Here is a 12292-nt window from a genome sequence, read left to right on the forward strand (position 1 = left end):
AAGGTCATAAGTGTGAAAAATGATCATAAGTCAGATATTTCAGTGCCATTGATACATTCACTCACATATGCACAATGTACTTCATAATAAAAAGCTTTTTTTACCTGAAGGAAATGAAGCCACATCCTATTAAAGGGAAAAGGAAAAGGCACAGAATGATCTTCCAATTTTTGGTGTCTCTTGAAATTTCCCCATACCATTGTTTGGAAATAAAATTCTGAAAGATAGAATTATGAAATCATTTGGGCTTTATATGCCTGATCTAGTCAAATGCCCTAATTCTTCAACTGTAGTACAGTGGTATGTATAGAATGCTCTGAATAGTTTATGTACAATTCTATTATTGAAATTAAGCAGACTTAACAGTCAAATATATCACTTATATTTGCACATGTTGAATTATGAATTGTAAGAATAGTGAAGAGGAAAAGATTGAACTTATATTGTGAACTTTACACAATATAAGTGTGTAAAGTTCACACTTGAGTGGAGAGACATTTTGGGCCACCTCCAACTAAAAAAAGGATAAGAGAGTGGAGAAAACAGGTGGATCAGTTGCAAAAAAGGAAAAGATAAAAGTAAGCACAATTTTTGTGGGATTGCTGCCAAGTGGCCAGAGTTAGAAGTGGACATGAAAGAATGGATCACATATCACCAGAATAATGGCTTCACAGTTTCTACAAAAATGGTAATATATGAAGCCAAACACATTGTTCTACAGCCTTCAGAAAGGCATTCAGGATTTTACTGGATCACCATCATGGTGCTACAGATTTATGAGGCGATATGGCCTTGCTATGAGCACCAAAACTAGAATTGTGCGAAAAAATGCCAAAAGAATATAAGTCTAAAATTCTGTCTTTTCATACATTTGTAATAGATGCTAGGAAGAAAAATAATTTTGAAATTGGCCAGAGTGGGAATATGGATGAAGTCCCACTAACCTTTGATGTGTCATCTAATAAGACTATTGATCTGAAAGGTGCCAAAACCATAACTGTGAAAATCTCAGGACATGAGAAAACACATTACATGGTTGTGTTGTTCTGCTGTGCAGATGGCACCAAATTGCCACCAATGTTAATTTGTAAGCTGGTGTTCGGGTCTCTGCTGTGCATGCACATATGTCTGTGCATGTGCACATTCGTGCATGTGTACATTCACAACAGTGACGTGCGGAGAGGTTTATGGCTGGTGAGGCAGTCTTCTCCCCTGACATCCCACTGTCTAAAGTGTTTTCTTTCTTTCACCCGCCTGAGTTCTGACAGGTGGGCGAAAGAAAGCGGCAGCTCGCTGCTGGCTCTCTTTTGCCAGCCGCTATGTCTGACATAGAGGCGGGTGAAAGAAAGCCAGCGGCGGGCCGCTGCTTTCTTTCTTTTGCCCAGAGGCTGCAGCCCGCCTGAGCTGCCTGCCTCTGGGCAAAAGAAAGAAAGCGGCTTTTGCCCACCCCGCCGCTATGTCCGACATAGAGGTGGCCCGCTGCTATGTCAGACATAGCGGCAGGGCAGGCAAAAGAAAGCCAGCGGCGGGCTGTCGCTTTCTTTTGCCCAGAGGCGGGCAGCTCAGGCGGGCTGTAGCCTCTGGGCAAAAGAAAGAAAGCAACAGCCCGCCAGCAGAGGCGGGTAAAAGACCTGCCTCTGCTGGCAAGCTGCCCTGGACACATTGAAAGAAAGCTGGAGGGCTGCCCTCCCTGCCTCTCCAACTCCTAACCCCTTCCCTCTCTTCACTCTCAAACAAACTCTCTCTCAAATTGAGAGTTTGTTTGAGTGAAGAAACAAACACATGCACACACGCACACACACAAACAAATTACTTACAAATTACATTAATTTTGAATTCCTCCCCCTCCCTTTGACCCACATACCTTTTTCGGCTGTTTCACAATCACAGAGGATTTTAACTCTGCTCTTTCCTGCCATCATGAAAATGTAAAATGTAAAAGGAAAAAGGCAAGAGCTGCTGAGGTCAGGCTGGGCTAGCTGCTGCCAGAGTCCCCAATGGATGACTCTGCTTAACTGTTTAAAAAAGCCTCTTTAAAAAGTGCCCTCTACAGGAGGAGGCAAGAGAACCACGTGCCTCATCTACATAAGGAATTTTTCGGCTTTTAACCTTTGCTTAACTCTGCTCAAGTGATCATAAAGATAGACTAAATGAGGCAAGAGGTTCTCCCACCTCCTGTAGAGGGCACTTTTTTAGAGGCTTTTTTAAACAGTTAAGCACTAAGCAGAGTCATCCACTGTGACTCTGGCAGCAACTACCTCAGCCTTTTTCCTTTTACATTTCCTTTTCTTTTCATGATGATAGTGGTGAGGCTCTGCCTCCCCGACTGCACATCACTGATTCACACGTGTTCCTGCATGCAAATCCGTGCATGTGTATGTTCACACATGTGCACCTTTCAGTTTCGGCATGCGCATGTGCGCAGTTTAGGTACTCGGTGCCTAAAAGGTTCACCATCACTGCCTTAGATAGAACTGAAGGTCGTATCATATATGAAGATAATGAAGAAAGTGATATCAGTGATTGTGAGCAATTGAGCTTCCTAAATTGTGACACTAATGATGATGAGTTCTTGGGGTTTCCAGAAAATTAGAAGAGTACTTGAACCTTAAAGTCTCTCCTCATTTGTTAGTGACAGTGATGATGGTTCGTAATACCACTACTGACTTTACAAGGTTGAAATATTATTCTGCTATATTTTATTAAACAAATGTTACTACACCATTTGGTTTGGAATATTTTTTCCCCCTCTTCATTTATTTATTTGTTTGTTTGTTTGTTTGTTTGTTAAATTTCTAGGCCACCCAATCCCGGAGGACTCCTGGCGGCTTACAAAGAAAGAAAAAGAAAAGCAAAATAAAAGAATAATTTAAAAATTCCCAACATGCATACATTTCTAATCGGGGCTGGACCTTTACAAGGTCAACAGCCCCAGGCCTGCCGGAACAGCCAGGTTTTAACAGCTTTTCTGAAGGCCATGAGAGTGGGTAAGGTCCGGACCTCTGGGGGTAGCTGGTTCCACAGGGTCGGAGCAGCCACAGAGAAGGCTCTCCTCCGGGGGCCCGCCAGCTGTCACTGTCTGGCTGACGGCATCCAAAGGAGGCCCACCCTGTGGGATCTTATCAGCCGTTGGGAGGTATGTGGCAGTAGGCGGTCTCGCAAATACGCTGGTCCTGAGCCATGTAGGGCTTTAAAGGTGATAACCAACACCTTGAATTGCGTCCAGAGACCAATTCAAGTCAGTGCAGCTCGCGGAGGACAGGTGTAATATGGGTGTATCTCAGTACACCCAAAATCGCTCGCGCGGCTGCATTCTGGACTAGCTGTAGTCTCTGAAAGCTTTTCAAGGGTAGCCCCATGTAGAGCGCATTGCAATAATCCAGCCTTTTTAAAATATATATTTCACCCATTGATGCCTTTTTTTATTATTTTTTTTTTAATTTTTTTGTTACATAAACAACACATGCCCACACCAGTGGGAAAAGAAAAAATCAAAACACAAAAAAGACAAAAAACAGAAAACAAGGCAGGGGGAAAAAAAAGAAAAAAAAAGAAAAAAAAAAGAAAAAAAAAAGAACACAAGTATATATTATAAAAAAGTATATCAGCTGGTTACAACATGTTTTTGTGCATCTCTTCCATTAATTCATATTAATTCAAATATCTTAACTCAAATGTTTACCATATTGACATCATCATACCTCCACTTTTAGTTGACTACAGTTGTTTAAACATTTTCATCCTTAACTATGCCAAAGATTTAATCCATAACCACATGCTAGCATTTCATTTACTTGTTTATAAAATCCTCCATTAACATCAAATCCTCATATCCTGTTTTAGCTAAACATCCATAATATTTAATACCAAAAATTCCATCCTCCATGTATATAGTTTATTATCATTCTCCTTTCTTTATGTAATTATATCGTATATCATAACATTTTCCCCATATTAGTTAACATTTAATTGTATGTAGTTTTATTTTATTTTTTAATAGTGATAATTATTGTGATTAATAACCTTTGTATATGGTCCAAAAATATTTCTAACCTTCCCTTCTCATATCCAATTATTATTTATCATATCAACTCCACATTATATACATTACTATCATTATCAATTATTATTCAACTATGTCTATTACAAATAAAATTAATTAGGTTTAGCTAATTTTGAATTGTATTCTTCCATCTATCAGCCTGTGTCTCTCCAATAACAAAACCTCCTTAATCCTGTTGCCATTCGTGGATCAAGTTCTCCAAACGTCTTTATGAGCAAGTCCAAACAAGAAGATCTTTGCACCTTTATGCTTAAGGTGCCTCTCATATAATGTCGTTGTCCTCCATTTATTCCACTTTTCAGCTTGTCTTTAATTCTCAGTGGTGGTATCAAAAGTTTTGCAAATAATATTTCATAAAGTATAAATTCTTTAATGCTTCTCATTCCTCCTACGCTCTGTCTTTCGAAGTAAATCTTCTGTGTGGCTGCCCCCCCTTCAAACGTTCCATCTTTTTCTCCCTCAGAGGTAAACCAGATGCCCGGAATGTCAGCAAATTGAAAATCTTCATCTCTGACATCCTTCGTTTGTATTTCAGGAACATTCAAACATTCAACATTCTCACTTTTTTCTTCATATTTTGATGTTAAAAGCAGCAAGTAATCCAGCTTCCTTTCAAATCTGTCATACGTGTCAGATAGCTTTTGTAGTGCAGAAAAAATCATTTGAAATGAATCATTTGAAACTTGAACAGACGCCATCTTTGTATGCAGTTAGTATTTTCCCTTTAGAAGCTTTAAGGTATTTGCAAGTAACAACAAGCTGGGAGCTGTACAATCTTATCTGATCTTAGACCAACCCAGCCAAGCAATAAAAGTGTCAAGTTGTAGGGAGTCAAATTATAGTACATTGGTTTACAGCCCACTTACAGAGAGTCAGAGGAGATGTTGGAGTAATCTTTCCTTTGTCCATGTAAGTAGCATTTAAAACATTTAAAAAATAGGGTAACCACCATCCATAAACCAATAAAGAGATCCAAATCGCCGCTAGATTCTTCTGTTCTTTGGTTTCAATTAGCTTAAATTTTTATGCAGACCGTGTCTCTCTGAGTAATAAAATCACCTTACCAGCTGGAGACACTCATGCCATTCTTAGGGGCAACCTGCAGTTTCGGTTAGCTTACGGCTAATCCAGAAGTCGCTGGCAAAGGAGGTTAAATTCCAAGCCCCCAGGGACTTTGCGAACGTCTCTGGGGTCACTGGATCTCCTCCAACCTTTCACTGTCTCTCCGGGACAGCTTGGGTTCAAAAATGAACCGTCCAATTCCTTCAGAATAAAGGAATTTCACTGCTAAGCCCCGCCTTCTTCCACCAATAATCCAGCCTTGAGATGACAAGGGTTAGGGTTAGGGTGAGTGACCGTTTGAAGTGCCTCCCGGTCCAAGTAGGGCCACAATTGGTGTACCAGGTGAACCTGGGTAAAGGCCCCCCTGGTCACAGCCAACAGATGGTGTTCCAGTGTCAGCTGTGAATCCAGGAGGACCCCCAAATTGTGAGCCCTCTCTGAGGGGTGTAAGTCTTCACCCCCCAGGATCAAGGATGGACTGTCTGAACTGTCCTTCGGGGTAACATCCATAGCCACTCGGTCTTATCGGGATTGAGCACCAATTTGTTCATCCCAATCCAGATCCTGACAGCTTCCAGGCATCGGCACATCACGTCCGCCGCTACACTGAGCTGGCACAGGGCAGTGAGATGCAATTGCGTATCATCTGCATATTGATGGTACTTTATCCCATGCCGTCGTATGATCTCACCCAGTGGTTTCATGTAGATGTTAAATAGGAGGGGGGACAGGACCGAACCCTGCGGCACCCCACACTTAAGGGGCCTAGGGGTCGACCTCTGTCCCCCGACCAACACCAACTGTGACCTACTGGAGAGGTAAGAGGAGAACCACCATAAAACAGTGCCTCCCACTCCCACCTCCTCCAGACGTCGCAGAAGGATACCATGGTTGATGGTATCGAAAGCTGCTGAGAGGTCAAGAAGCACCAGGATAGAGGAATGCCCTCTATCCCTGGCTCGCCAGAGATCATCGATCAGTGCGACCAAAGTGGTTTCTGTGCTGTAGCCAGGCCTGAAACCAGACTGAAAGGAATCCAGATAATCCGCTTCATTCAAGGTCCGTCGGAGTTGAATGGCCACCACCTTCTCAACAACCTTCCCCCAAAAAGAAAGGTTGGAGACAGGACGGTAGTTTTTCAAGACAGCTGGATCCAGGGAAGGCTTCTTGAGGAGGGGGCTCGCCACCGCTTCCTTTAGTGGTTGCAGGAAAGACCCATCCTGCAAAGAAGCGTTGGTAATCACCTGGAGCCAGCTGCATGTCACCTCCCTGCTGGTCGAAACCAGCCAGGAGGGGCACGAGTCTAGTAAACAGGTGGAGGCACTCATTGCTCCCATAGCCTTGTCCCCTTCCTCAGGGATGACAAATTCGAACTCATCCAAGGAAATCCGACTTAGACTTACCCTTGGCATCTCAGCTGGTATTGCCCAAGTGGAGTCAAGGTCTGTCCGAATCTGAATGATTTTATCTGATAGAAACTGAACAAATTCCTCAGCTCTCCCCTGCAGGGGTTCCCCCACCCCCTCACCCCCTTTCAGGAGGGAGCGGGTCACCCTGAAAAGGGCAGCTGGGTGGGATTCTGCGGACGCAATAAGAGTGGAAAAATGCCTGCATTTTGCCGCCCATATCGCCACTAGATAAGTCCTAATGAAAGCTCTTAGTAGTGTTCGATCAGATTCAGAGTTACTAGTCCTCCAACGTCGCTCTAGGCGTCTCTTTTGGCGTTTCATCTCCCGGAGTTCCTCGGTGAACCAAGGTGCTCTCCTGGATCCACTTCCGTGGAGAGGCCTCAAAGGCACAATCCGATCCAGTGCCTCAGTCGCCGTAACATTCCAGGCAGCAACTAAGGATTCGGTCGGATTGCGGGCAAGGGAGTCAGGTATCTCTCCAAGCTCCTCTGAAATCCCATTGGGTCCATCAGGCGCCTGGGGCGGAACCACTTAATCCGTTCCACCTCCCTGCCGTGGGGGAGTAGTGTCCTGAAGTCAAGCCTCAGCAAGGAGTGATCTGACCATGACAAGGGTGAGGTCTCTATTCCCCTTAATTCCATATCATGTCTCCACTGCCCCGAGAGAAATACGAGGTTGAGTGTATGCCCCGCTCTATGAGTTGGGCCCTGAACTACTTGGGTCAAGTCCATGGTTGTCATGGAGGCCATGAACTCCTGTGCCCCTTCAGAGTGGCTTTCTAGAAATAATTTTGTTATGGCTACATATCATCCAACTCTGTATAATCCCCCCTCCCATTTCCCCCCAAAAGAAAATGCATAGTAGAATAATAGGAAGTGTGGCAGATCTGAAGTCCAAAAAAGAAAAGATGGCTTGCAGGCCTGACACTCCTACTCTAGAAGAATAGAAGACCTTCAAGGTCCCTTCCAATCTTGTTATTTTAGGTTCTACTTATGATCCCATCATTTCCATGGAAGGGACAGGCATTCTGGAGACACTGCACAGATTTATTTGGATTGATATACATAAACTGTTAAGAGAATATGCAATATTAAGTAACTTACTGGATGTGTGGAACAAATACAGGAAAAGTGTAAAACCAGGTGTCTCCTGTCTTGCTTATTATTGAATGTCTATTTTTATGAAGACCATAAAAATATGTTCCTAGATTAGACACTAGACAATAGGAAACGGTAATTTAAGAAATCTATTTTAAAATACAGGGGTATTTCAGAAGGCATTATATATGTGAGGCTTTGTTATTAAACTGGGAGAAGATCAAAAGGCAATATTATCTAAAAATTATGGTCTGGTTATCAACTATTGAAGCATTCTCATAATCAATAACATACAAAAAGGAACAAACAGTTAGATATGGTGAAATATTGAATGCACAGGGTGAACTTAAATCTATGCAAGAACTAGAAGAACAAGGTATAAGAATGAACTGGTTTTCATATACGCAAATACATTCTAAATATGATAAAGATCTTAAAACAGAAGGTTTTTATGATAAAATGACTGACTTGGATAAAATTCTGACATACTGATGAAAAGGTGATTAAAAACTACATGGATATTTATTAGAGGTTAAACTAGAAAAACAAGTTAAAGACCCTTGAGTGCTCGGGATTACAGGAACCTGGTCTCCGGCTGGTGTCGCTTAATGCCAGGTCCGTGGTACATAAGGCTCCCCTCATTTACGACCTCATACAAGAGGGTAGAGCGGACCTGGAGTGCATTACGGAGACCTGGTTGGGCCATGAAGGGGGTGTTCCCCTTAGTGAATTATGCCCACCAGGCTTCCGGGCGTTTCACCAGCCAAGAGCCCAGGGCAGGGGTGAGGAGGGTGGCGGTGGTTATTAGGGAAAGTCTCAGACCTCAGGGGGTCACTGTGCCTCAGATAGGCAGGTGTGAGTCCCTTTTTGTGAAATGGGGCCTTGGAGTTCAGGTGGGCCTTTTTGTTACGTACCTGTCTCCCTGCTATGTTTCATCGGTCGTACCGGAGCTGCTGGATGTGTTAGCTGGATTGGTGATTGATTTCCCCAGGCTTATGATCCTGGGGGATTTCAATCTGCCTTTCATTGGCGAGACATCCGAGTCAGCTCGGGAGTTCATGGCTTCCATGATGGCTATGGACCTAACTCAGTTAATTCAAGACCCCACCCATAATGGGGGACACACGCTCGACCTGATTTTTGTCTCTGGGTAGTGGATGAATGATCTAGATTTAGGGGATATTTCTATCCAACCCTTGTCATGGTCGGATCATTTCCTCATCAGTCTTGACTTCCATACTGCTACCCCTCACCGCAGGGAGGCAGAACCGACTAGATGGTTCTGACCCAGGCACCTGATGGACCCTGAAAGGTTCCTGATGGAGCTTGGGACTTTTCCTGAATCCCTTGCTCACAACTCGACAGAAGCCCTAGTGGAATCCAGGGATAGGGCGGCCACTGGGGCTTTGGATCGTGTTGTGCCTTTGCGGCCTCTGACCCAGTATCGATCCTGGGTAGCTCCCTGGTTTACCGAGGAGTTCCGGGAGATGAAACACCAGAAAAGACGCCTAGAGAGTGGTTGGAGGGCCAGCCGGTCCGAATCTGATCGAACACTAGTAAGAATTCATATTAAATCCTACTTAGTGGCGATAAAAGCGGCAAAATGGCAGATAACTGCCCAGCCGCCCTGTTTAGGGTGACCTGCTCCTTACTTAACCAAGGAGCTGGGAAAGACCCCTTGCAGGGTAGGGCTGAAGAATTTGTTCAGTATCTGCAGGTTAAAATCGCTCAGATCCAGACAGGCATGGACTCTGACTGGGTAGATTCAAGCGAGTTGACAGGGATGAATCTTGTGGAGACCATCTGGGATGAGTTTGACCCTGTGACCCCCGAGGGCATGGACAGGATTATGGGGAGACTCACTGCTGCCACTTGTGTGCTGGACCCATGTCCCTCTTGGTTAGTCTCGGCTTCCCGGGAGGTGACACAAGGCTGGCTCCAGGCGATTACCAATGCTTCGTTGAGAGAGGGGTTCTTTCCCACCACCTTGAAGGAGGCGGTGGTGAGGCCCCTCCTTAAGAAGCCTTCCCTGGACCCAGCTTCTTTAGCCAACTATCGTCCGGTCTCCAACCTTCGCTTTGTAGCGAAGGTTGTTGAGAGTGCGGTAGCACATCAGCTTCCCCAGTCCCTGGATGAAGCTGTCTACCTGGATCCATTTCACTCGGATTTCAGGCCCCGATACAGCACGGAGACGGCATTGGTCACATTGGTTGATGATCTCTGGCGGGCCTGGGACAGGGGCTGCTCCTCTGTCCTGGTCCTATTAGACCTCTCAGCAGCTTTTGATACCATCGACCATGGTATCCTACTGCGATGACTCGGGGGGTTGGGAGTGGGGGGCACCATTTTACGGTGGTTCTCCTCCTACCTGTTGGATCGGTTGCAGTTTGTGTTGACTGGAGGGCAGGGATCGACCCGGAGGCACATCACTTGTGGGGTGCCCCAGGGTCAGTTCTTTTACCCCTCCTGTTCAACATATATATGAAACCACTGGGTGAGATCATCCGTGGTTTTGGGGTACGGTATCATCAATATGCTGATGATACCCAACTTTTCATCGCTACCCCAAACCATCCAAATGATGCCCTCGACGTGATGTCCCGATGCCTGGAGGCTGTCCGGATCTGGATGGGGAGGAACAGGCTCAGGCTCAATCCCTCCAAGACTGAGTGGCTGTGGTTTCCGTCATCCCGATTTGTGCATCTTGTTCCATCTTTGATGATAGGGGGAGAAATTTTAGCCCCCTCAGAGAGGGCCCGCAATCTGGGCATCCTCCTGGATATGCGGCTTAGTTTAGAAGAACACTTGACGGCCATGACCAGGGGGGCCTTTTACCAGGTTCGCCTGGTACATCAGTTGCGCCCCTTCCTGGATCGGGATGATCTGTGCACAGTCACTCATGCCCTCGTCTTTTCTCACCTGGACTACTGTAACACTCTCTACATGGGGCTGCCCTTGAAGAGCACCCGGAGGCTTCAACTGGTCCAGAATGCGGCTGTGCAGGTTATCATGGGGACACCTAGGTGCTCCCATGTTACACCCCTTTTAGGCGGCCTGCACTGGTTGCCAGTTGTCTTCCGGGTGCGATTCAAGGTACTAATTATGACCTTTAAAGCACTCCATGGCTTAGGCCCAGGGTACCTGCGAGGCCACCTACTGCCACCGGTAGCCTCCCACCATCCAGTGCCTCCCACTAACATCCATATTTGGTTGAAAAAAATGACACAGAAACATATAGACTTTAAACCTGAGATTTATTTATTGGGAATATTACAGGAAATATACAAGAGAGAATTGAAATATTTGATTGTAAATGTGTTAACAGCAGCTAGAATTGTATTTGCTAAAAATTAGAAAAATGAGAAAATACTAACGCAGGAGGAAGTTATTCAGAAAATAATGGAATGTGCTGAAATGAGTAAATTTGACATTTGAAATTAGAGAACAAGAAGATGAACAATTTTGGAGAATTTTCATAATATAAGAACAATAGAATGGTATAAAATATATTACAAAAGTACATTGTTATTGAATAGATTCAGGGTGATGTAATGAAAAGTTATAATATAAATGAATCCAATACCTAGAACATTTTGTTCAAAATGAAGGAATAATAGTTATAGATAAATAAATGCTGTATAATGATAATAATGTATACATATATACTATATGGATAATCTGTGATTTTATATACAATTGAAAGTGGGGACTATGGAAAGGATGCACAAAAGCCTTGTAGCCAAACAACATGCTGTATGTAATTGAAGGGGGTTTAATGTTTTATGTTTTGTTTGTCTTTGTTAAAAGAGTTTCTTCTCAGTTCTCAGAAAAACGTCTTCAAGTTTCTGAATTCCTAATTATTCTAACAGAAATCATTTTTCTCTATCATCAAAAAGCTATTTCAGATAAAAATATTTCCATGAATTAAATTAATATTGATATGAGCAAAGTACATTATATTTACCATGCAATCCTATATTTAATAGGTTCATAATTAAATCTCACTCAACAGTCATAATCGCAAGATTAATGGATTAATAGTCTATTCTGTTTCAGCAAATAAAACCTGTAAATAGGTTATATGTTCTTATCTTTGCTATTTTACCTGGACTCCTGGTTGAGCAATGAATTGTTGATCCTTAGCTTCTATCGCAAGTTCTAGACAACTGTTTCCACCCCATGCTTCACAGGAATAAATAAGTAACTGTTCTGCCAGATCTTCATCACTGCTGTAACATTCTGTGAACAATTCTAGAACAATTAAAATTCAGAATAGTTAAAAAGCTGTTCTTGGTTTTAAAATTTTGCCTGTCAAATTTTATATGGTAAATTTTTGTAGCTTCTAAAACCAGTTGTGGTTATCAACCCCTATTCCAAGCTTCAGTGATATGGGGATCTTTGCAGTCCTGACCACTGTTTATAATCATGCCCTGATCTTGGAGAAAAGGCCAAAATTCAATTCTAGAGCAACTATTTTGCCTGCAGAACGTCCCAAATAAGAACATAGCTTGAGATTTGCTACTATCATAGCAGATTGAGACAAATATTGTAAAATCTCCGAGGATTGTTCTCCATACCAGGGACAGCTGTAAATTACCTTACCTTAAATTTAAAAAACATTGTTACCTCTACAATCTTACTACATCTCCAAAGGAACTCAG

At 43.5% G+C, this 12292-nt stretch overlaps 1 protein-coding gene across 1 annotated transcript in view; it reads right to left on the minus strand.

Annotated features, from left to right (window-relative positions):
* The window catches only part of TRPM8 (transient receptor potential cation channel subfamily M member 8), a 171270-nt gene that overhangs the window by 79408 nt on the left and 79570 nt on the right, over positions 1-12292 (minus strand). The window contains exons 14-15 of the mRNA XM_087717034.1: positions 11737-11882; positions 105-217 (exon numbers count right to left, since the gene is read on the minus strand). Of these exons, the coding sequence (XP_087573160.1) occupies positions 105-217; positions 11737-11882 (259 nt within the window). The remainder of the gene's footprint in view (positions 1-104; positions 218-11736; positions 11883-12292) is intronic.

This window comes from Thamnophis sirtalis, unplaced genomic scaffold (genome assembly GCF_051295495.1).
Source record: "Thamnophis sirtalis isolate CommonGarterSnake01/CBP01778 unplaced genomic scaffold, rThaSir2_p1.2 scaffold_5, whole genome shotgun sequence".
Taxonomy (NCBI): Eukaryota; Metazoa; Chordata; class Lepidosauria; order Squamata; family Natricidae; genus Thamnophis; species Thamnophis sirtalis.